The sequence below is a fragment of the Alosa pseudoharengus genome, unplaced genomic scaffold (genome assembly GCF_046254945.1).
Source record: "Alosa pseudoharengus isolate Yale_2024_CS ecotype anadromous, Long Island Sound unplaced genomic scaffold, YU_APseudo_1.1 YU_APseudo_1.1_scf_24, whole genome shotgun sequence".
Taxonomy (NCBI): domain Eukaryota; kingdom Metazoa; phylum Chordata; class Actinopteri; order Clupeiformes; family Clupeidae; genus Alosa; species Alosa pseudoharengus.
In genome coordinates this window covers 2,922,030-2,947,029 of record NW_027468689.1, presented here as the reverse complement: position 1 = coordinate 2,947,029, position 25,000 = coordinate 2,922,030, and the positions used below count along the sequence as shown (strand labels likewise).

Here is a 25,000-nt window from a genome sequence, read left to right as displayed (position 1 = left end):
GTGTTGCAGAACTGTTTGGATTTACATACAAGTTGGTTCAATATTGCAAGCAACTCATCTATATCATATTTGACCACGTCTGCTCACAGACCACCAGTGGTCCTGGGACCACACTTTGAGAAACACTGTCCTAAAGAAAGACACAGAGATGGACACTAACATAACACACACACACACACACACACATGCACACACACACACACACACACACACACATACACACACACACATACACACACACACACACACTCATAAATACAAACACACACACACACACACACACACACACACACACTCATAAATACAAACACACACACACACACACAGGGATAACTCACAGAGCAGCAGGCCCAGAGTAGAGAGCTCCATGCTGTGTGTTGTCCGGTTACTGATTGACTGAGATGGTAGAGTGTGATGAGAGCAAAAGACACTAGCCAAAGACAAACCACCTTCCTCCCCACAGAGAACATGGGAGGAGTAGTAGAGAGAGAGAGAGAGAGAGAGAGAGAGAGAGTAAGAGAGAGTAAGAAAACATGAGTGTGTGTGTGTGTGTACTGTACATCTGTGTGTGCGTGAGACAGTGTGTGTGTGTGTGTTGGGGGGGGGGGGGGAATGAAGAGAGAGAGACAGACAGACAGATGTGGTCTGCAAAAAAAAAAAAAACACACAAAACTATTTTGATGATTGATTCATTCATTGTTTTATATTGCTTGTTTCACTGATGTTTATTAGTTAACAAACAGCAATACATTTTGGACTCTTAATTTGAGGATAGAGGATCAGAGGTCTGTGTGTCTCTGTACCAGTAGAACACCAAACCAGAGGAAACACCCAACTCACATCTCAGAGCCACTGAGTCTCTGCTGAAGAGGAAGAGTCATTATCAAACTCATCTCAACAAAGTTAGAAAGTCCCGCAGCACATATGCACACACGCACACACACACACATGCACGCACACACACACACACACACACACACACATAAACACATGCACACACACACACACACACACACGAATAGGGTTACCTTTAACATCAAGAGTAATTCTGCTGCTTGGTAGTGATGCTGTGGGTCTGTCTCTCCTCTCCCCCTCACACCAGTACTGGCCCTTATGAGACTCAGCAGCTCCTCTGATGGTGTACAGTATGTGTTGGTGTAGTTTGCTCTCCCTGACTGTGTACCACTTGTACTTCCAGATGCTCTCAGGCTCAATCTCACACTTCAGTCAGTGTAGGTGTAGGAAGGACTATGGGGATGAGCACAACACTGATTACCAGCTAAATCATCACTGATAGAGGAAGATGCACTATGCTGAGAATTCCTCGGCTGACCTCCGCTCCACCCTTTGCATGTGACCTGGCCAGAATAATTAGAGCCTAAGATGGTGAGAGTCTTCATGTTCTGGTTGGATATCTGCCAACTATCCTCACACCAGTAACACTGATCCCAGTCTGTGTACTCTATCACATACTGTACAAACATGCAACTACTTTCTCATTGTTGATATTTTGCTCTTTTTTATTTTTGCTGTTGTCATTCTACAAAAACGCTTTTGCTCACTCATCTAACTCTAGGGGATTCGGTGAACAACCCAATTTCATAAAACGGTGGTGTGTTCCTTTAAGGCCTGATTCTGTTGGTGAGGATGCATGGGGCAGAGAATGTTTAAAAATAGATCTGCTGTTGAAGCCACAGAATCTTCAGAAAAGTTGTCGCTGACACAAGTGTGAACTTCACGTCACGTCAAGTGCAAACTGACTTTTCTCATCACATACCCCTTTTGTGGTTTAATGGACTATATGCCGCACATAAACACACCTACATGCACGCACGCACACCCACATAAGCACACGCACACACACATAAAAACAGATGCAGGCAAGCAGGCACATTCTCAGAATGTGAAGGACTAGACGCCGGACATATTTTGTACCGCTCTGCGGTACATCTAGTTTCGATCCCCGACCCAGTAGGAAAAATGTGGGGGCGGGGGAAGTGGTTGAGCACTACTCTCCCATACCCACATCCACGGCTGAAGTGCCCTTGAGCAAGGCCCCTAACCCCTCACTGCTCCCCGAGCGCCGCTGTAGCAGGCAGCTCACTGTTCCAGGTTAGTGTGTGCTTCAGCTCACTGTGTGTACACTGTGTGCTGTGTGTGTTTCACTAATTCACGGATTGGGATAAATGCAGAGACCAAATTTCCCTCACGGGATCAAAGGAGCATATATACTTATACTTATACTATACTAGATGGAAAACTTTTATTAAAATCTCTACAGATATTAGTACAATATGATGCATTTCCACTGTACAATTTGCTTTTATGATGTTGATGGGACCCATTGAGAGTCTATGTTATAGGAATGAGCATATTCTAATTTTACTTGTGTTAGGATTAGGGTTTTTACATCTAGACCAGTATGCACTAAACCACAGGCTGACATGCATCATGGACAGTGGTAAAAAAATAGAGACAGGAAGTGGGTTTTCCAATGACACTGTGTGCAGGGCCCCTTTATGAACACGCAAATATGTGCCACTGTTTAGCAATACTTGGGGTATAAGTTGAGTACAAAGGACAATATTATTTAAAGGAATATATTATTTTTTGGCGCTACTCAAAAGTAACAGTCTCTCTCTTTGCATTTTAGAGAACTGAGAACTATGTGAACTTATATGAAATTGCAATGGGTTGAAATAATGGGGGCAGCCGTGGCCTACTGGTTAGGGCTTCGGGCTAGTAACGGAAGGGTTGCCGGTTTGATCCCCGACCAGTAACCAATGTGGGCAGGGGAAGTGGTTGAACACTGCTCTCCCACATCCATGGCTGAAGTGCTCTTGAGCAAGGCACCTAACCCCTCACTACTCCCCGAGCGCCGCTGTAGCAGGCTGCTCACTGCTCCGAGTTAGTGTGTGCTTCACCTCACTGTGTGTTCACTGTGTGCTGTTTGTGTTTTAAAGGTCTCATCTCATCGTTTTTTCATTAATTTTGCAGTGGTCTGTAGTATTGATGAATGCCCTGTGAGCCGGTTTTGGTGAAAAAAATGCTGTCCTGCGTCTGTTTCATGTTGTTCTAGTTTGGTGGGGAAGGTGGGCGGGGAGGAACGACTGGATTTCGCCTCTAGTCATGAATATTAATGACATGCTAATGAATTCACCTCTGATTGGCTAACAGTACTGTGACGCTTCCTTCAGTGCGTCCTCATCCGATTCTGCCTGTGCTATGCTCCATATTCAACTTTACAGTGCTAAAACCTGGCTAAAACTCGAGTCAAAACTGTTGCACAAAATGTCTTCGGAGATACAACTTCATGTGTTTGATCCTAGTATTCGAGTAGGAAGAAGAACCGCTTCCTGATCGTTTGTCGGTGAACGTTGGTTTAATAGAATGGTAACTTGCCTGTCAGCTTAAAATTTCTCCTAAAAGAGGTAACGTTAGCAGCTAAACGTTTGTGACAATCGTCATCTTGCTTTCAAGTAATAAACAGTTGGAAACGTTTTAAAATAAAGACCTATTTCTTTACACAGTCAAAAGTCTTTGCAATTTTCCTAGTAGATATTTTACTTCACAACACAGGTAAGCACCCTAAATGCAGTTCAGCCACTGACTTAGCCTGCTAATGCTATCGGAATAGATAGTTATGGTTTGAATTCCATGATACTATCATTGAAAGACCACTTGGTCATAGCCCAATATATATATAGATCTAAATGCAAACACACCTACCTAGCTATATTTTGCTGGAATTGTACCAGAATGCCTACAGAAGCAGAGAATGTGTGCTGCATGACTTCTCCGGTAATGAGAACTATGGCTTTGATAGCCTGACATTGGCAGAGGTTAGCCTACTCAAGTTGTTTTCTGTCACGTATGACAGAAAAAGTAGCCTACTATAGGAATCTTATAGTATTTTGGGACTAAATATTACAGTAATCTTATAGGAAAACTATAGTATTTGGACATACTATAGGTACTATAAGACTACTATAGAAAAACTATAGCGGTTACAGAATATTATAGAGTTATTAGTAGTACTTCTACAGTATGTCCCAATTATTCCTATAAGATTACTTTAATATTTTGTCCCAAATACTATAAGATTCCTATACTACTTTTTCGTAAGGGGATTGCTCATGTGGTTAGAAAAATGGGCAACACCCGTACCCCTGTTGTCTGTATGACCCTGTACCCAGGATTAGAACCAGTCTGCCTTAGCATAATGTACTCCCTTCAAAATGCACTAAACATTCGACTATGACGACTATGGCCCTCTGTGAGACAGAAGATATGAAAGGTAAGATAAACCTTTAGCTTAAAAGGGACAAAAACTGATGAAACTCCTAAAACAAATATACAAAACAGGTCAATTTTCAATAAATAACTTTATTATATTTACATACAGCAGTGGTACTCAAAAGTGTGGTCCGCAAGCTCTCAAGTGTTCCACAAGTAGATGTGGTAAAATATAATAGATGAGTTGTTTGCAATATTGAACCAACTTGTATTTAAATCCAAACAGTTCTGCAACACTGATGTAACCTATGCCAGTTTAAATCATATGAATCCTCTGACACCATAAGCAAGGTGCAAAGACAATAATCAAGGTGGTTCAGTGAGAAGGCCTATTGTGTAATATACTGTTGAAGTAGGTCTACTGTTTTTTTTTTTTTTTGCTAGGTGGTCCGTGAAACACTGACAAATAGTAATATTGCAGTCTATTAAAATAATGCAAACACAAAACAAGAACATCCAAACTATGCACAGAATTAACAATGTCCTCTTTTTGCCAGACGATGCAGACATCTGGCCTACAGATCCTTTGTAAGATGGTGCTGGGATTATTTAGGCAAAAAGGTCTGAGTTGTTGTTTCGGCTTGTATTGTCCTGGGGATCCGAAGGGACAACACACAAAACACATTCGTTGGCTGTGATGATTCTATTACATTGCTCTTTGATTGCGCTGGGCCATAGGTGTTATTGTGGAGATGTCGCTTTCATCCTCCTCCTCCTCTTGATCAACCCGAGGTCTTGTAGCTGGCCTTGGATGAACAGGCTTGATGGCAGTAGAGGTAGCAGGCCCCCATGCCCATGGTGTATCCGAAGTGCTTGTATCAATACTCATACTTTTCATGAAGTATTCTGTTTGGGTACCTAAAGTAAATAAATGTGTATTACTGTCAAGTTACAAGATACTAATAGTACACAGGACATTCACTATCTCACACAAAACTGTACTGGCACAATGGAAACAAAAATATTTTAGTGACTGGTAAGGTGTATGATGTACTAAGTAGCACACCCACAAGAAGACATTCGGTAATATCAATTCTATCTGTTATGCAATTCATGGGTTTCATCAGGTCCATTTACACAGGTGTATTAATCAAGCACCATGCAGTCTGCATTCATAATCGAGGTGCTTGATTTTATACACCTGTGGAAAGTGACCTGAAGAAACCCATGAATTGACTTTCCCAAACATTGACGAGCACATAAGAACCTGTATTAGCCTACTAGAAAAAGACTTCTAGAAACTAACTAGCACAACAATAAAAGTTAGATCACAAACCTTTGCTTAACGTGATGACCTAGTGTAGGCTAGAAAGCTGTGTAGCCTGACATGAGGATGTGCTCTGGAAGACATACAAAACACTAAGTAAACAGCAAGTAATCAAACAAAACATAATTGTAGGCCTACAAAGGTCAATGTAATAATGGCAAGAAGACATAAATTAGACTGAAGTGTAAATACCCGAGCTCTATAGTGATAGCAACTTAGCCTAATAGTGCACGGGTATTGTGTTTTTGATTTTCCCTGTTTAGACTAGAACAATACCCGTACTTAGTTGAGCATAATATATTGTTGCTAATATTATTATTTGTGGTTTAACGCTTAGGTTAGAAGATTATAGGTTCAACAAGCTAAATCTCAGGGTAGTGTGGTCAGTTTCTTATGAGTGTAGCTACACCAGGCACGTAACTGAAGCATTCCGTTCGCGTTATGTAGCCTACTGCAACAATTAGCTTCCAATAGGCCTAATCAATGGAAGTAGCTACACCTGGCGTGTTAGTGGCCTGTAGGCTATGTTCTGGAAAATAGACCATTCCTCTAATGGATTTTACCAGAGCCCTTCCTATTAGACATTCTCTGATTTTACACGTCGCGAACAGAACACTTCAGTTACGTGCCTGGTGTAGCTTCCTGTAATATAGGCTAGCCTAAGCCTAGCTTGTAGCCTACCCTTTTCATGCATGCTAACGTGAAGAATATGAACATGCTATTTTGTAACAGACGTTAGGTGGAAAAGTTTGTTTGTATTTACAGCCTGTGAGCCTGGTGGTCGATCGTCATGACGGTACAGAACCAGGTTTTCAGAACATCGATGCAAAACCCCTTTCTAACTGTAGGCAGTGAGTGTGGTCGAAATGATTGGAACACAGAACTAATGTTGCACTACTTCGGTGGTGGTGTTCCAACGATAAATCCGAACCATTTCTTCCTCAACTCTTGTTTCTAAGGCAAGACATGCAACATTGATGTGTTATTGCCACAAATAACACAGGCACGATTTTTTTCCGCCATGTTAGCAACTTGCTGTTAGCTCCTACTAGCTGCAGAGAGACAATCCCCTAGCCGCAAAATCTTCCAGTCTTCCTGTAGGCGGTCACAAGCCAGGGTGGGCGAGGCCATGAATAATCAGTTTCCCTTCGGCGTCATTGGGAAGGGCTCTTTCTGATTCGCTTGTTTTTCCGTGTATTTTCTTTCATTGGTTAATGCGGGCAATGGGGGTAGAAGATCATTTTCACGTGCAGCATGCATATGCAACTTGGAGTGAGCTATAGTATTTCGAAAGTAACAAGTATTAAACGGTTTCTCAGTGAATGAGACCTTTAATAATTTCACGGATTGGGATAAATCCAGAGACCAAAAGAGTATACACAACAACAAATACTTATACTTATACTTACAGTATAAACCTGCACTGTGACAGACTGTTTGAAATACCTTAAATTAGTACTTTTACTTTTAAATGTTGCGTTTTATGTTATGTTATGCTTTCTGTTATGTTTTATTCTATGATAGGATGTTATACAAGCAACACCTTCATATCTAACAAGAACCAAACAAGACAGCAGAGGTGCTGTCTCTCCACCTTCCCTTCAACCACTCAGTATCTGGCATTATATTACTGCTGATATTACTGCTGCAGGGGTAAAAAACCCTCCATTCCATGGAAAAGGAAAGCTTTCAGTAGAATTATGTTCATTTTTGGGGATATATTGAGGGTCCATTGCTATGTACAGTGCATATGGAAAGTTTTCAGAAAGTGTTTTTATATATTTTTTAATTTATATATATATATCAATATTTATAAAATATTTTAATCAGTCACAAAGATCTCTACTATGACACCATGGCGTTAGATTGATGCAGAGTATTCAGTAATCCAGGCCCCAGCCATGGCGCAACTGGCTGGGGCACCTGCACTGTACGCCGGCGACCCGGGTTCGATTCCCGCCCCCTGGTCCTTTCCGGATCCCACCCCGACTCTCTCTCCCACTCACTTCCTGTCACTCTCCACTGTCCTGTCGCATTAAAGGCATAAAAGTCCAAAAAATATATACTTAAAAAAAAAGAGTATTCAGTGATCCTTTTATTCTCAGCCATTCACAAAGCAACACAGTTCATATGCAGCTGTGAGGAGGGATTCAACATCAAAGTAACCACCACTTATAAATGGCTTGTAAATGTTTTATTATTTTGGCCATTAACACAAATTGGCTCATGCGAATTGAACTGAGAATTGAAGTCAGTGAGTACAACCTGCCTATAGACATATAGAGCTGAAGGGAGAAGAAGTAAAGTATCTATAGTGGATCAGTTTAAAGCTGCCTATAGACATATAGAGCTGAAGGGAGAGGAAGTAAAGTATCTATAGTGGATCAGTTTAAAGCTGCCTATAGACATATAGAGCTGAAGGGGGTGGAAGTAAAGTATCTATAGTGGATCAGTTTAAAGCAGCAGGGTGTAGCACCTAGTGGTGAGGTAGCTGAACTGCAGCCAACTGAACACCTCTCCACTCCCCGACCATCACGCAGCATGAAGACACGAGCGGCAAACTCAAGAGCCTCTGGTTTGGTTTGTCCTTTTATGGCTACCGTAGCAAGATGGCTGCCTAACATGGAGGGGAACCTACAGTACTACCTATTTAGATATAACAGGCTCACTCTAAGCTAATGAAACGACAACAATCCATATTTACAGGTAATTACACACTAATGATTTATAATGAATAATGATATTTATAAACACATCTTTTTCAAACATTATATTCCATTTATGCTAATAGATTGCTTTAAATCCTACACAGTGTAGCTTTAAGGTGAGGAGACACAGACCCCACCAGTGTGCCGGTTGTACATGAGCATGAGGACTCATATGAGCATGTCCCAGAGGAGATGAGGAGAGAGACAGGAGGTCTCATATGAACATGTCCCAGAGGAGATGAAGAGACAGGAGGTCTCATATGAGCATGTCCCAGAGGAGATGAGTGGCAGGAGGTCTCATATGAGCATGTCCCAGAGGAGATGAGAGAGAGACAGGAGGTCTCATATGAGCATGTCCCAGAAGAGATGAGAGAGAGACAGGAGGTCTCATATGAGCATGTCCCAGAGGAGATGAGAGAGAGACAGGAGGTCTCATATGAACATGTCCCAGAGGAGATGAAGAGACAGGAGGTCTCATATGAGCATGTCCCAGAGGAGATGAGAGAGAGACAGGAGGTCTCATATGAACATGTCCCAGAGGAGATGAGGAGACAGTAGGTCTCATATGAGCATGTCCCAGAGGAGATGAGGAGAGACAGTAGGTCTCATACGAGCATGTCCCAGAGGAGATGAAGAGACAGGAGGTCTCATATGAGCATGTCCCAGAGGAGATGAGGAGACAGGAGGTCTCATATGAGCATGTCCCAGAGGAGATGAGGAGAGACAGGAGGTCTCATATGAGCATGTCCCAGAGGAAATGAGAGAGAGACAGGAGGTCTCATATGAGCATGTCCCAGAGGAAATGAAGAGAGACAGGAGGTCTCATATGAGCATGTCCCAGAGGAGATGAGGAGAGACAGGAGGTCTCATATGAGCATGTCCCAGAGGAGATGAGGAGAGACAGCAGGTCTCATATGAGCATGTCCCAGAGGAGATGAGAGAGAGAGACAGGAGGTCTCATATGAGCATGTCCCAGAGGAGATGAGGAGAGACAGGAGGTCTCATATGAGCATGTCCCAGAGGAGATGAGGAGAGACAGGAGGTCTCATATGAGCATGTCCCAGAGGAGATGAAGAGACAGGAGGTCTCATATGAGCATGTCCCAGAGGAGATGAGGAGAGAGACAGGAGGTCTCATATGAGCATGTCCCAGAGGAAATGAAGAGAGACAGGAGGTCTCATATGAGCATGTCCCAGAGGAGATGAGGAGAGAGACAGGAGGTCTCATATGAGCATGTCCCAGAGGAGATGAAGAGAGAGACAGGAGGTCTCCTCTTGTTGGACTGGGACTCAGGCCCCGTCCACACGGAGACGCTTTTTGGGTTAAACGTACCGGTTTTGCTTCGTCTTGGCCGATCGTCCAAACGAATCCTGTAAACGCACTGCCCGGAACCGCACTTTTTTGAAACCTGGTCCCAGGGTGGAAAAATCTGAAACCGTAGCCCTTGTGAGTTCGTTTGGACGGCGAAACCGCATATCCTTGATGATGTCTCCTCTTGTTGGACTGGGACTCTCAGAATGTAAGGGCTTTTAGTTGAACTGTCTTTGAAGTCTTTAAAACAATCATTTACCATCAGCTGCTCCAGATAATGGTTCTCTCATGGATGCAGGTGTGTGTGACTGGCATCACTTGGGCCAAATCTGAGTTCTTTATTGATTTCAGTGTAGTTGGCATCAGATGGGCTAAATCTTTATTGATTTCTGTCTAGTTGGCATCAGATGGGCATACAGTATTTTCATATTGGATGCTTGCACAGATGCAGTTTACAGTAGATGAGGCATATTGTGCTGCTTCATTGATGCCAGTCTCAGGTTGGCATCAGATGGGGCATATCTTGATGCTGTTTTGATGCCAGTTTCAGATTGGCATCAGATGGGGCATATCTTGATGCTGTATTGATGTCAATCTCAGGTTGGCATCAGATGGGGCATATCTTGATGCTGTATTGATGCCAGTCTCAGGTTGGCATCAGATGGGGCATATCTTGATGCTGTATTGATGCCAATGTCTAGTTGGCATCAATACAGCATCAAGATATGCTGTATCTCAAAAAAATGAAGTGCCATCCTCGGGAAAGGTTGCAGAAATGCTGTACCATAGACACCAGAACGAGGTTCAAAGATTAGTCTGTGTGAATAAGGGTTGAAGGGAAGCATATTTGGTATAATATATAAGCTATAACATATCATTTTAAATAGATCAAGAATAGCAGGTGCTTACAATTCCAATCATTCACATAAAAAAAATCACAGCTTTCAACGAACCACATTATAATCTATAGGCCAATAGCAAATGTGTTTTTTTTACAGTATCTGTGCCTAGGTGTTACAGGCTATATGGTATTTCTTCAATTTCAATACATCTTTAGGAAGTCCATTATTTTATGTTTTGTACAATATCTGTATCTGAGGTTTCTAATTGCAGCCAGCTTAAGTCAAGTCCAGTGCAGAACTGAACAACAAAATGAAAAGTATCTTGAAGTTCTTGTTCAGTAAGTTCAGTAAGTGACAACAAGCACAAGTATGCTGCTAATAAGGAAATAGAATTGTTAATTAGATGAGGTGAACTTCTCCCCACTGTGGAATGTAGAAGGGGGTGCTACAAGGAAGGGAACTCAGACACAGCTCAAGTTTAATCAAACATACCAAGACCAAGAAGACAAAGTCACAAACCAGCACGCACACTGACATGCACACACACCTGGAGATCTAAAACACGTCCTACCTTCCTTCATACCACTGGTGTGAATAACACAGTCCATGCTGTGATGTGATAATCATGTGTGATAATCATGCTTTGTAATCTTTTGCATCTTTTTTCACAGCAAGATACCTTAAATATGTTGAGAGTTATGTAAGGATCCTAATTCCCAGGCTGATGATAATCCTTGCAGTCATATGTGGACCTTTGATCAGATACTCTGCTTCATGGAAGAGTGGGCCTATTGTGGGCCTACTATGGGCCTGTTGTGGGCCTACTGTGGGCCTATTGTGGGCTTACTGTGGGCCTATTGTGGGCCTGTTGTGGGCCTACTGTGGGCCTATATTGCGTCATTTCACCGAGACACGCCCTCTTTAGGTTGGAATATCAGCTGTCCAACTCGGGGCTCTTGATAGTACGAGCGTGCGAGTTGAAAACATGCGCCATCTTTGCACTACGTTGGTTGATTTAATGTCGATTTTAAATGCTCTTGCACACTTGACTACATTGCTGCTTTAATCCGGTCACCAATGTATACATTGCACGGTCTTCCTGTGCGTGCAATACAATGTAAGGCTTTTTATGCTGGTTTGCTAAAGAGGCTATGTCACTCACAATAACAATGACTGCACCTCATGGTTCGAGAAAAACGTGACAGCACTTGTTGAAATTGAAATAGGCAAAACTGGCAACATATTATTGACATGTAAGGCTTGCAACAACGGAGTTGACTTGAATTTTTTTTATTATGATTTCGCATTTACATGTTCTTTCCGACTCGTTGAAAACAAACTGGAACGCTACAGCTGGGGAATTACGTCACGTTCTCACGTAGAGCAACTCGGGCGGAGGAGTGTAGGAGAATACTGGATAGCGGATTTTAGATTTTGGTACCTCATTTGCCGAGTTGGGGGTTCATCGTCACTTTTGTCGTCACGTTGTAGTTTGTAGTCCATGTGGCCTTTCATGTCCAACAGTTTTAATGTGAATTTGCCGTTTTTGTCACTTGAAAGTTGCATATACCTCTTTCACAAGCGTCTGAGACCATATTCTTTCAGCACAGTTGTTCATTTAAGATTAGTGAGTGTATATTTTAACCTTTTCTGTGGCATCCTTGTTTTTCACACATTCCGACGGCAACGCACATGAACACTCGCAATGGGAAAAACAACGTAATCACGGGGGTGGTCCCTGATATTCCCAGGTGTCATGAACGGACCACAACTCCCTCTCGATCGCTGGGCATATTCAGTATGTCACTTCCGGTATGACTCACTTCCTGTACCATAAGTCTCATGGCGCTCCCAGACCTGACCCCTACTGCACTGGTGACTGATTACCTTGTTTTTATGGAGTTAAAACAAAACTCAAGAAGAAAACACCAAACTTAAAACCAAGCAGAAGTTTTTGAATTGTTTTATTTTACAAAGTGTTTGACTCCTTAATAAAAACGCTGCTAGAAGGTAGATGTTTAGATTTCGCCATCAAGTCTGTTGTAGAAGATATTGACAGTGCAATAGCTTTAAAAAACGACAAGGAAACAATGATCAGGCAATTGTGGAGAAGAAAGATGTTTCAGGTGTTCTTCCTACAGGATTCACTCCCTGTATTGGTTGCAACACGCACCATAATCACATCCCAATGGAGCAGTATCAGACTCAACTCATATTCTGAGTATCTTCTTGTACTCTACAATCCCCATGCTTGTATAATGAGTGTAACACACTACTGAAATGGGATTGTAATGCAACACTTCCATGCTAATGTAACTTAACCTAAAATCAAATAAGTGTAGAGGTGTTGGTTGGCTGCAGTTCAGCTGCCTCACCACTAGGTGCTACACACTGCAGCTTTAAATTGACTATAAACTATGTAGAAGTCATATTTATATTTTAAGTTAATATATAATTAGTTATTAATTTAATTTCCCTTCAACATTTGATTTAGAACGTTTGAATGTTTTTGAGTATGCCTTCCCTCATGCTATGTTCCCTGCATGTTGTGCTAATCCAGTACATTATACTTGTGAATAGCCTACAGGTGACAAACCTGCATTAGGTTGTGAGTGCGTCTATCAATCCAGTCACCACTATTCCTCTATTGTCTCACACACACGCTCACACACGCACATATATACACACACACTCCATCCTATGGTACCTATACTTGTTGTATACTACATTATTAAAAAAAGAATCAGTTGAATTGGAAATCGTGGCCTCTAACGCAAACTTCATATTAAGGGTTAAAGGCTGCCAGTTCTCTGGCCGTGGTGTTCCTTAAACGTCTGTATATAAATTCATATAATCACAACCAATGCTAAGAACATACTTAGGACATGACCGCTGTATTTCTGAAGTATTTCTGATATTGCTTGGTATATATGTTGCTGGTCGGATCATAAACATCCATAGTAACAAAGCAACAAAGAGGAATGACTGAAGAACTTGCAGGAAATTGTTGGTATTTGTGGGGGCCCAGAACAAGAGTTTGCAGTTTGTAGAGTTATGTAAGTGTAGCAGAGTTAATGTTGTTTCCCTGAATTTCCCCACATGAGTTGTGCTTTTCTTTTTGGAGTTCTTGTATTTTCTTTATTTTCCCACGGGAATCAAGGGTAAGGGGGTGTGGTGTAGGTGTGACGTGGGGCTATGCCCCGCGAAAATGAACTTTTAATTAAGTGTCCTACTACCCCGGGCTCGTCGGAGATCATGCAACAGGAGCATCTGTATGTGATAACCTGTAGCTACGAGAAATAAATTAATTCAGTAAAACCCAATTCGGACATCACGTCGCATTATTTCAACTTTTCTTTTAAAAACACAACGCAGAGTATATTTAGGGAGAGCAAAATACTCCCGTTACATAAGCATTTGTTAGTAAAACCTATATACCGCAACAACTTGCTGTGTTATCCTTAAAATGTATTATTATTATTATTATTATTATTATTTTCTTCTCCATTATGGTGTTAAATGTTCTAAATGTAAAGCACTTTGAGCTGCATTCTATGTATGAAAGGTGCTATACAAATAAAGCTTATTATTATTATTATTATTATTATTATCATCATATTATCTATGTGAACTGAGCTCTTGTGAAAAGATGGTAAAAAGGACAAAGGCAAAAAGGGCGATGAAAGTCATGAATTCAGAGGTCCTGCATGTGGTGGCAAAGGTCCTGCATGTGGTGGCATGTTTCTGCATGAAGCTCGCCTCCTCTTTCACAGTCACGGTCACCTCCGCGGGCATCAGCCTGAGCTTGGACGGCCTCTTTGTGGGGAACAGGAACGGGTAGACGGGCACCTGGCACGGGACGCCGTCGTACCTGAAAATCTCTGTGCCGTTCTGGGCGTCCAGAAACCTCACACTCCGGCTCGGTGGATCGATCCCTCAGGGTCAAAGGTCGCCACAGCTGCACCCGCACCACACGGGGTCTCCTGGTCAAGTGCAGACCAGTCACCGATGTGACCGCGGTCAGGGCCTGGAACTCACCACCTAAGCAGTGGAAAGGACTATGGGTCATGTTTGTACACTTGCCTTCCCATGATAGTAGTTTATAGGTGCTGTAAGCAATGTTGGGTAACGTCACTTCTTTGTTCAAGCAAAGCAGAGAGCTAACTCGGCACTCCCTCCCCCTCCCTCCCGTGCAATTGGGGGGCAGCCGTGGCCTACTGGTTAGCACTTCGGACCTGTAACCGGAGGGTTGCCGATTCGAACCCCGACCAGTAGGCACGGCTGAAGTGCCCTTGAGCAAGGCACCTAACCCCTCACTGCTCCCCGAGCGCCGCTGTTGATGCAGGCAGCTCACTGCGCCGGGATTAGTGTGTGCTTCACCTCACTGTGTGTTCACTGTGTGCTGAGTGTGTTTCACTAATTCACGGATTGGGATAAATGCAGAGACCAAATTTCCCTCACAGGATCAAAAGAGTATATATACTTATACTTATATATACTAATTGAAACTCTCCTAAACGCGCATCTCGTCGGGGATTGGCAGGAACAGTTTGTTATGTTTTTATGGTCAACATCATTTAACATCACTTAGAGCACCTTTAACACAGCCAACTGCAGAATACTGGATGCTGTGTGTGTGCGTGTGTGTGTGGGGGGGGGGGTATGTGTTGTGTGTGTGTGTGTGTTTATGTGCCTTTATGTGTGTGGGAGGGTGTATGTGTTATGTGTGTGTGTTTATGTGCCTTTATGTGTATGTGTGTGTGTGTATGTGTGTACATTAGAAGTGTTTCTCAAAGTGTGGTCCGGGGACCACTGGTGGTCCACAAGCAGACGTGGTAAAGTATAATATAGATGAGTTGTTTGCAATATTGAACCAACTTGTATGTAAATCCAAACAGTTTTGCAACATTGTCTATGTAAGATAAGCCAGTTTATCATATGAATCCTCTGATACAATAAGCAAAGTGCAAAGACAATAAGCAAGGTGGTTCAGTGAGTAGGCCTATTGTGTAGACTAATATACTGTTGAAGTAGGTCTAATCTTTTTTTTTTTAGCTAAGTGGTCCGTGCGTTTCTTTTTTATTGGTTAAGTTAAGTGGTCCTTCGTTTGCATTAGAACACCTGATCTCTGGATGCCTTTATGTGTGTGTGTGTGTGTGTGTGTGTGTACTTTAGAGCACCTGATCTCTGGACGGCCCAGAAGCCTGTCTCTGGACAAACAGGAAGGAGGCCGTGTATGAATCGGTGGGTCATCAGTCCCAGCATCCACTCTGCATCTTTATCTCCCACGTCGACGTCCCAGGAGTGGAAGTTGTCGTCGGCGATGCCCTCTGACCCCGGCACCGGGCCGAGGCACCACTCTTTGTCCACCCTGCTGACACTGGTCAGGTCGTCAGACAGAGTCAGGAAGCAGAGGTGTGCATTTGGGTCCAGGGTCACCGGATCTGTGGAAACAGTCAGTGAGATCCACTGAGTTAGATAGAGAGGTACAGACTCAAGGGTTTAATTACATACTGTGCAAGATAGGGGATTGTGTGTGTTTGTGTGTGTGTGTGTGCGCGCGTGTGTTTGTGTGTGTGCGTGTGTGTGTGTGTGTGTGTATCTGTATGTGTGTGTATGTGTATGTGTGTGTGTATGTGTGTGTGTGTGTGTGTGTGTATCTGTATGTGTATGTGTGTGTATCTGTATGTGTGTGTATGTGTATGTGTATGTGTATGTGTCTGTCTGTGTGTGTGTGTGTGTGTGTATCTGTATGTGTATGTGTGTGTATCTGTATGTGTGTGTATGTGTATGTGTCTGTCTGTCTGTGTGTGTGTGTGTGTGTGTGTGTGTGTGTGTGTGTATGTGTATGTGTATGTGTATGTGTCTGTGTGTGTGTGTGTGTATGTGTGTGTGTGTGTATCTGTATGTGTATGTGTGTGTATCTGTATGTGTGTGTATGTGTATGTGTCTGTCTGTGTGTGTGTGTGTGTGTCTGTCTGTGTGTGTGTGTGTGTGTGTGTGTGTGTGTGTGTGTGTGCATGCATATGAAATACAGAGACAAAGAGAGAGAGAGTTGTTGCAGAAACACTTGCAGTATGGGGCTCTCCCCTTCATCTTCTCCCAGACTCTGAATTTCAGATTCCCCAGGTGTCTGGCCACATTGATATTCAATCGGGATTCAATTAAACTCATAGATGGGACGCCTGACAAGGGTGGTAGGTCAAATTCTGGCTCCGGAGACTGTGCTCTACAGTCACACACAAACCAGCACACGTGCACACACACACACACACACACACAAATAGACAAATACACACAGTGGCAAACAAATTGAAAGAGAATGTTATGCAAACATGTCACTTTTCACACTCACAGATTAAGTGATTTTGAAAAATAAATTCACATCAAATTGCCACTTACCGGTTTAGGATAGAGTCGAAGTTCTAAAACGCAGAGTACAAAAGCAAATAATTGGTTTTAAACAGGACATTGTATAAACACTAGCAGTATTACACTTATGAAATTCCATGATAGCAATTTGACTTTTAAACACTATCTTTGTAATCTATCCTATTTTATCTCATTTGTTTATTGACTTTTAAACACTATCTTTGTAATCTATCCTATTTTTATCTTATTTGTTTATTCATTTTATTTGTTAGGGACCATGTACAATTTTTAACATAAATAATGGCATTTGATTCATTGTACTCAGATAGGCTAATTTGCATCTGCAGTCCCTAAAAGCAGCTATCTATGCAAACAGTTGAAATTTGACTCGTTAAACTCTACAACCAGGGGTGTGGTGGTGAAATAAGAGGTGGGTAAACTATGAATTCTGGGATGACGGTAAGGTGGACTGCGCCATGCGGTATCGGATTTTTATAACATGTTTGATGATGGAGAAGGTTATTGTCCAATGTTTATAACAATACCAGTGGTATTAAATGGTTCCTACTTCCTATATTGATGACAATATTGTGACATAGTGTTGTACAGTAGTTTTTAGCCTCCACTACAGCCCTGGCTACAACAGTCTCAACAGTCACCTGCAGGAATCCAATGGCATTTTTTGCCTCCATCTTTTCCTCCAGGTCCTTCAGTTTCTGGGAGAGGTTGAAAATCTGTCCGTCAGTCTTGTCCTTCCTGGCGCTGCTGCAGGATTCCGCCTCCTGTCTGAGCGCGCTCAGTCTGTCCGCCTCCTCGTCCACTAGGAACTTATGGAGCTCCGCAAAGTCCTTCTTCATCTTCCTCTCCGTGTCCTCAATTTGGCTCTTTCAAAGACATCGCATACATATTGCATGCACTATAAGGCCTAATAGACATCGCATACACATTGCATGCACTATAAGGCCTAATAGACATCGCATACATATTGCATGCACTATAAGGCCTAATAGACATTGCATACACATCGAATACACATTGCATGCACTATAAGGCCTAATAGACAGTCTCTGATAATAGACAGACTCTCTCTGATATAACAATATCAAATATATCAATATTAATATCAACATGGCAACATATTTTATAAAAAATATAAAACAGCTAACAAAATTAAACCATTGCACCATGGTACTGGGAATGAACAACAAATCTAAAAAAAATACAAAAAACTACATTGTTACTCAAAAGACGTCAAATGGCATTCCTGTCCTCTGAATTTCTCTTGTACAAACGCCTTGTTTAGTTTACAAAATTACGAAAGTATTTCACTATATGTAACAGGCTAGGCAGGCTAGGTTACCTTAATATCCTTAATGCCACTGGAGCTTTGAGTGGTGCCACTTGTAAGCAAATCCAGTCTCTGTTTCAGTGGTGTCATTGCTGTTGCCAGTTTTGCCTGTAAAAAGATAAATAAATAATCAATACAGGTGAACACACATAGTGCTCAAGTGCCTTTACAGAAACTATACATAATTAAAAACTTTCTGTGCAGTTAAAGCATTCTAAAGTCATTCTAAACTATGCAATGACAGTGAATGGCTGAATAGGATGTTATTGTTCTTCAATTCCTTTAAAGGGACACCAGGCAACGTTTTCGTGTTAATTAATCATCTTCGTAAGTTGGTATATGGTTAAATGACTCATTACAGGGCGAATGAAGACTCTCTCGTCCGCCCCTACTGCCTGTAAGAAAAATATCCCACTTGCAAGTTCGGTGAATCCTACCCGCCGACCGAAGCAGGATCAGTTTACATCCTGCATAAAGCACAGAGGGAGGCTAACGAAACGCTAGCGATTGTTGCAAACGTGTGTATAATGGCAGAGCCAGTGAAGAAGCAGCGAAGATGCAAAGAAAAGGAAAAGAGCTTCAGACCGAGCGAGGGGGAGTTTCGTAGAGAAAAAGCATCAAGCTTGCCTGGTGTCCCTTTAATGTTCTAGCAGCTACACACACTGCAAGTGTCATCATGCTGGTGCATCGCTTCACCTTGCGTTCCTTCACTGCTTTCTGTATGGACAGGACACGGTGGCCTTTGTGTCCGTTCTTCTTACACTGTGAGCAGATGAGCTGTTGTTCCTTCTCACAGAAAAACGCCAGCCTCTGGTTGTGCTCAGGACATAGCCTGGTCATCTCCTCTTCCTCCTTCTCCTCCTCCTCCTCCTCTTTCTTCTTTCTCCTCTGGGCCTCGTTGGCATCTCTCTGCTGCTGCTGCTGCAGGAAGGACTCGCAGGTGCTCCTGAGGCTGATGTTGAGGAGGGGCTCCTGGGGTGAGGGACGACGGCAGACGGGGCAGCGGCGGCCCGGGCTGCAGCTCCAGTGGCGGCTCAGGCACTCGCGGCAGAAGCTGTGACCACAGGCCAGCAGCACGGGCTCCCGGAAGATGTCGCAGCACACGCTGCACGACAAGTCGTCCTCCAGAGACGAGGCAGAGGCAGCCATGAGGAACAGAGGGTTAGAAAGGCAGAAAGAGAGAGAGAGAGAGAGAGAGAGAGAGAGAGAGAGAATGAAGGAACAAGAGCAGTACAGAATAAGAACAAGAAGAGGGAAATATAAAGAATCTGTGTAGATCAGGAATAAGGATAGAGAGAGAGCGAGAGACAGAAATCAATAAAGTAAACAGGTCAGTTATAATTCAACAAGTTACTATGTTGCAGTTTAAGTGTTCTGCTGAGGAGTTGGTATGGACTAAGTTTATTTGAATGTTTATGTTGTGATATAAGTTTTTATTTGTATTTTATATTATATTACTATTACCACTGCTTTATTATTATTTGATGTACTCTTTACTTTAATATGTAGTCATTTTGTATTGTATTATTATTTGTTATTTTGTTATTATTAATAATTTGTGAAGCTCTTTGGGTCAACCCATAGCTATGTTATGTGCTATGTAAATTCACTTGACTTGATTTGAATGGCTTCTTTGGAAAACATGCAGCTAAAGGAGGGGTTAAAAGCAGAGAGAGTGATATGAGAAAGAGATCAGAAGAGAGAGAGAGCAGAGAGAGTGATATGAGAAAGAGATCATAAGAGAGAGAGTAGAGAGAGTGATATGAGAAAGAGATCAGAGAGAGAGTAGAGAGAGTGATATGAGAAAGAGATCAGAAGAGAGAGAGCAGAGAGAGTGATATGAGAAATAGATCAGAAGAGAGAGAGAGTATCCCCTCCCCCTCCCCCCTGACTCGAGGTTGCCAACCCGGATGCTGAAACACTACTGACTTTGTGATTAGTAGATAGGTGGAGGGTGGCGCATCAGGCCAAAACACAACATGACATGACAAAACACAACATCAACATCAGTTGAGGGCTGCAACTCCACTTTTTAAATGACAATATCCTGGCCAGACTACTGTTGTAGTCAGTGATATAAGTATTTGAAATGAACATCTAGTGACATCAAGGCCATTTTATGATTAATTGAAATATATTTCTTACATACGGTTCCTTTAAACAAATCTGACTGTTTGTTATAGGCAGCTCACACTTAGCACTAATGTGCACACACATACCCCACCACAAAACAAACTCAAAACAACGCACAGTACTATGTAGAGCTATGGTTTAATAGAACTCCCTTCCAGATCAGATATCAAAAATCCAGAATAAAGCTAGGTTCAAAAAACAAGTAAAGCGATACCTCATGGCTGATTGCACTGAATCCTAGTGTGTACTACTGAATTTTACTTTTGTTTACTTACTTATTCTTTTTCCTTTTTGTCATTTTATCTTTTGTTGTTGTTGTTGTCGGTTTTGTGTGTTGATGGTTTAGTTATTTATTCTTTTCCTGTCTTTCTTTTGTTTGTCTGTTTTGATATCTGTTGTCTTGTATATTGTTTTCTTGTTTGTTATATGTTGTGTTTGGACCCCAGGAAGAGTAGCTGATGTTTTCTGCATCAGCTAATGGGGATCCAAATTAAGTTTGTGAATCCTAAGTTTGTGAAATTGTAATATCACTTATTGTCTTAGCATGCAAACTATAACACAAAAGCACAACACAGTACTTATTTGCAAAAACTGACTCGTATGTCCACGTCAGCAGGTCTAAAGCTGTGGGGTATACTACGAAGCACGTTAGACATATCTAGGCTATGTAGACATATCGAGGCTTGACAAAGCCTTGACTCAGGGGTATACGTTAAGTGATACTACGATTGCAGTTATGTGATATATTTGTCAAACTAGGCTTTCAGCTCAGATCTGTGCGCGTTCTCGGTGTTGGGATGACTTTGGCCAATCGTGTAACGTGGAGACGCACAAGACCGCCTCTATTTAAAAACAATTACTTCCGCATTCATGAGCGATAGCTTAATCTACACTGCGGTGATTTTTTGTGTCTAACCTATAACATCAAATAAATCAATTGTCACCAGTTGTTGTATGGTATGCACGTCCATAGTGGGATATTTGCACGCACCGCCCTATTAAAGCGCATTCGAGATCCAAAATGTTAGTAGAGGCGGAGCTCCACCTGTAAGATATATGACAGAATCCTACACGTGAGATAACTTCGTTTTTAAGACAATTGATTGGTCAGTGTGCGGTAGATTACACGATTTGAGCTATAACTTAGCACATAACCTCCTCCCGACCAGGATTGGTTGACAGCATAAGATACCATGGTGATATAGCGACACTAAAACAGATTCACTTTCGTGTCACAGCATAGCCTGGCTTTGAGCGCAACATACCTCGCTAACCCACTAATCGAGATTCGTAGTACACCCCACAGGTCATGTCATGAAACAAGTTGTTGCTCGTTTTTTGCCTCTATCTCTCTCTCTCTCTCTGTCATTTATTTTTTGGTCGAAATGCTTTGAACAGTTCAACATCTGGAGTTTGAACCAGAACAGAGCCAGTTCTCTGTTAAAGACCTAACGCAGATCTTACCTCAGAATGGACACGAGTCTTCCCCCCTCTCTCCTCTCCAGTCACCCTGTTCTCTCCTCTCCAGTCACCCTGTTCCCTCTCTCCTCTCCAGTCACCCTGTTCCCTCTCTTCTCTCCAGTCACCCTGTTCCCTCTCTCCTCTCCAGTCACCCTGTTCTCTCTCTCCTCTCCAGTCACCCTGTTCTCTTCTCTCCAGTCACCCTGTTCTCTCTCTTCTCTCCAGTCACCCTGTTCTCTTCTCTCCTGTCCAGTCCTCTCTGTCTATCGCTTGAGTGTTTACTTGCTTTCCACCCTCTCAGCCCCACCCACCTGAGCAATCCTCCCCATCGGTTTCAATTCTGTGAAAGTGGAAGTTAAGCTATTTGTAGTGTTTCAGAATGTTACAGGCGGGCTTATGCTGTTTACTCTCCCTCTCTCTCTCTCTCTTGCTCTCTGGAGATATGGACTTCTTCAGCTGTTTGATTATGTAAAATCAAATGGAAATTATGAAAGTGTGAAAGACTTATTGCCTGATTATCTGCTACTATACCGCTGCGTCAACGTTTCTTCCGTGATTTGAGAAAAGCCTGTAAAAGTCCTTGCAGGAAGCGATTACATCAACGTTTTTTGGTATATCCAGTTTTAAATATTTTTTTCCCGAAGTGTTTACAACTTAGTAATAACTAATAATGGTTGCAAACTGGACTACGAACAAAATATTAGTGCATTCCTGGATCTACATCCTTATGCATGCTTCCTGACAGGACTTTTACAGGCTTTTCCCAAATCACGGAAGAAACGTCGATGCAGCGGTATAGTAGCAGATAATCAGGCAAGTCTTATTTAAATAAACTCCTGGTGCACTTACAAACTTTCTAATGCCTCGTTATTGGACTAAAGGTCGTAGTTGTACTACTGCAGAAGTTTCGTACCATTCAGGGCATTATTAGTGGGGTAATTTACGAGATAAAAGTTGGTTCCATCACGACTGCAGAACGTCATTAGTTTTTGATAGCGCTACTCGACCAGGGTTCGACCAGAGCCCGTTTACGGAGAGCCGGATCACTCCCTATTAACTCCATTATACCTGCAATCTGCTGGAGTTCCGCTAGGGGCGGTCACGAATAAGTGCAAAAACAATGGGGGACTATGGAGCTAGACGGCTAAATGTGTCTCTTTAACCTGGTTGTCCTTGAAAAATCGAAGATTGGATTGTGGTTTCTGCAAGATCAATATGGATTATAGTTCAAAAGTTGAATGAACGAGTACTTACGTCCTTTCGATTTCTTACAGGTTGGGTCATTGTTGCCCACAACTCACTAGCTTTCTGCTAATGAATGACGTCATTGACACATTTGAAAGGCTTTTTTGAACAAATAAGTGACTCAACAAATATAATACTCAGCGGTGTGTATTTTCTCTGCCCTCTCTTTCGCATGCAACATTCACATTTCTGGCCAAAAAATTATATCCCGAGAAAAGTGGATTTGAGGGGTACAGCTCCATAGCCTTCCATTCATTCTGCACTTATTCGTGAGCGCCCTCATGTGGAACCAGAATTGGAACTGCAACCAGTTCAGAAACTGGAAAAAAAAGTCCCGAGAGTGGCGGTTCTCCCCTTATTAGACATTCTCTGGTTCGACCAAGGGAAAAAAGGTTCTGGGAGGGTGTTTGGCTCGGGGTCATGGTGCAAAGGACCCTAGGGTGAAATTACTCCGAACCATCGCTTTAACGATGCAACGCATTTTGGGATTTGAAGTGTTATCGGTGTATGATACACTATATGTACAGTATGTAGCAACTTGATGGGCTGCGTTGCCCTGGGCTGCGCTCATGCGCTGAATAGAATAGCGTGCTGGGCCAGCTCTAACGCGGATGCGCTGAAGAGAATACTGTCGGGCCAGCTCAGATATGGATGCGCTGTATAAACTACGCGGCGGGCCACTTCTAATACTGAATAATGACCTCGCGGGCCACAAATAAGCAGCCCGCGGGCCTGAGTTTGACATCCCTGCTCTAGCTAATGCTGCGGCTGATTTGCAAACACTGGTATTTCCCTCAGGAAACCTCCACTTTTATATTGATTATTTGGACTTGCTCAAATGAAGAGCTCAGTATACACACAGTGCTCAGCACTTACAGTGTCGTGGCTGAATGTGCTTTTTGATATGTGTGTGCATGTGGGTGTGCTTGCGTGAGTGTGTGTATGTGTGAGTGTGTGTGTGTGGGTTGTCCTTAAGGAAAGCTGGCAGCTGCTGCAAAGTCTCTGAGAGTGTGACTGGAGGCCCTGTCGAGAACTATAATGCCTCCATCTGGTTGATCTTGACACGCTTCCCAAACCAATGTTTCACAATAACGGACTACAGCGCATAATAATCACGGGATCAAAAGAGTATATACATACTCATACTTACTTACACTGGTCCAAGTCATGGTATTCACAGAGTCAAGAATGTGTAAGAACACCTGAGCTATTTTTTTAAGTGCAGAACAGAGTGTAAGGCAACTGTGTGCGAAATCTACAACCAAAGACTGAGACGGGGTTTGATTTTTGAACACTATGTAACATACGGCACAGGAAGGGCATCCAGATTGTGACATAAGTATATATACTCTTTTGATCCCATGAGGGAAATTTGGTCTCTGCATTTATCCCAATCCGTGAATTAGTGAAACACACCCAGCACACAGTGAACACACAGTGAGGTGAAGCACACACTAATCCCGGAGCAGTGAGCTGCCTGCAACAACAGCGGCGCTCTGGGAACAGTGAGGGGTTAGGTGCCTTGCTCAAGGGCACTTCAGCCGTGCCTACTGGTCGGGGTTCGAACCGGCAACCCTTAGGTTACAAGTCCGAAGTGCTAACCAGTAGGCCACGGTTTGCCCCAATACTCCGCCTACCAACCAATCCACCGATCAGTAGCATCACCATACCAGAAGTGACAGCAGCAAGCAGGCTTCAGGTGGACCTCATCCTACTTTCAGATTGTTTATATAGCCTATTTTTATTTGCATGAGTGTTTATGAAGTTGAGCAATTCTCTATATTGAATTCTAATCACAAAATTGCTGTGTAATTCTCCATGTCCAATAATGATTAAATTGTTGTGTTGGTTGAGTTTTGCATAGCTTTGTGAATTGATATAGCTTACACATTTGCATTTGTGCAGTAAACTGCAGTATACGTAGTGCCATTAATTTTTTTTAGTCTAGAATATTGGATTGTCTGCATATTAATAGCAAATCCTTTCTCTAGAACTGGAGATTTGACATTTGAAGTAG

The 25,000-nt window shown here is 42.5% G+C and overlaps 1 protein-coding gene and 1 long non-coding RNA gene across 3 annotated transcripts; both read right to left on the bottom strand.

The window, feature by feature from the left end:
• Positions 1-4,909: 4,909 nt before the first annotated feature.
• LOC143141783 (uncharacterized) lies at positions 4,910-6,890 on the bottom strand. Its single transcript, XR_012990798.1, has 3 exons — positions 6,327-6,890; positions 5,573-5,636; positions 4,910-5,154 (listed from the first exon to the last, which is right to left on the bottom strand). It is a non-coding gene; the product is annotated as an uncharacterized LOC143141783 (long non-coding RNA).
• Positions 6,891-12,372: 5,482 nt separating this feature from the next.
• LOC143142131 (zinc-binding protein A33-like) lies at positions 12,373-22,111 on the bottom strand. 2 transcript variants are annotated; one of them, XM_076302847.1, is made up of 9 exons: positions 21,742-22,111; positions 19,760-19,792; positions 18,841-19,412; positions 18,157-18,252; positions 17,456-17,680; positions 16,827-16,849; positions 16,499-16,653; positions 15,605-15,868; positions 12,373-14,465 (listed from the first exon to the last, which is right to left on the bottom strand). In XM_076302847.1, exons 3-9 carry the CDS (start codon positions 19,291-19,293, stop codon positions 14,119-14,121), a joined length of 1,563 nt encoding a protein of 520 aa, XP_076158962.1. In that variant the 5' UTR covers positions 19,294-19,412; positions 19,760-19,792; positions 21,742-22,111; the 3' UTR covers positions 12,373-14,118. The 2 variants fall into 2 exon arrangements, with proteins under 2 accessions (XP_076158962.1, XP_076158961.1); XM_076302846.1 differs by lacking the exon at positions 19,760-19,792 and having other exon boundaries at positions 21,742-22,110.
• Between the last annotated feature and the right edge of the window lie 2,889 nt (positions 22,112-25,000).

Coding starts and splice junctions, on each gene's coding strand:
- LOC143142131 (XM_076302847.1), bottom strand. CDS start 19,293: ATGGCTGCCTCTGCCTCGTCTCTGGAGGACGACTTGTCGTGCAGCGTG. Junction 16,654..16,826: donor TTCGACTCTATCCTAAACCG/GTAAGTGGCAAT, acceptor GTGTGACTGTAG/AGCACAGTCTCCGGAGCCAG. Junction 14,466..15,604: donor CTGGGCCGTCCAGAGATCAG/GTGCTCTAAAGT, acceptor TCCACTGCTTAG/GTGGTGAGTTCCAGGCCCTG.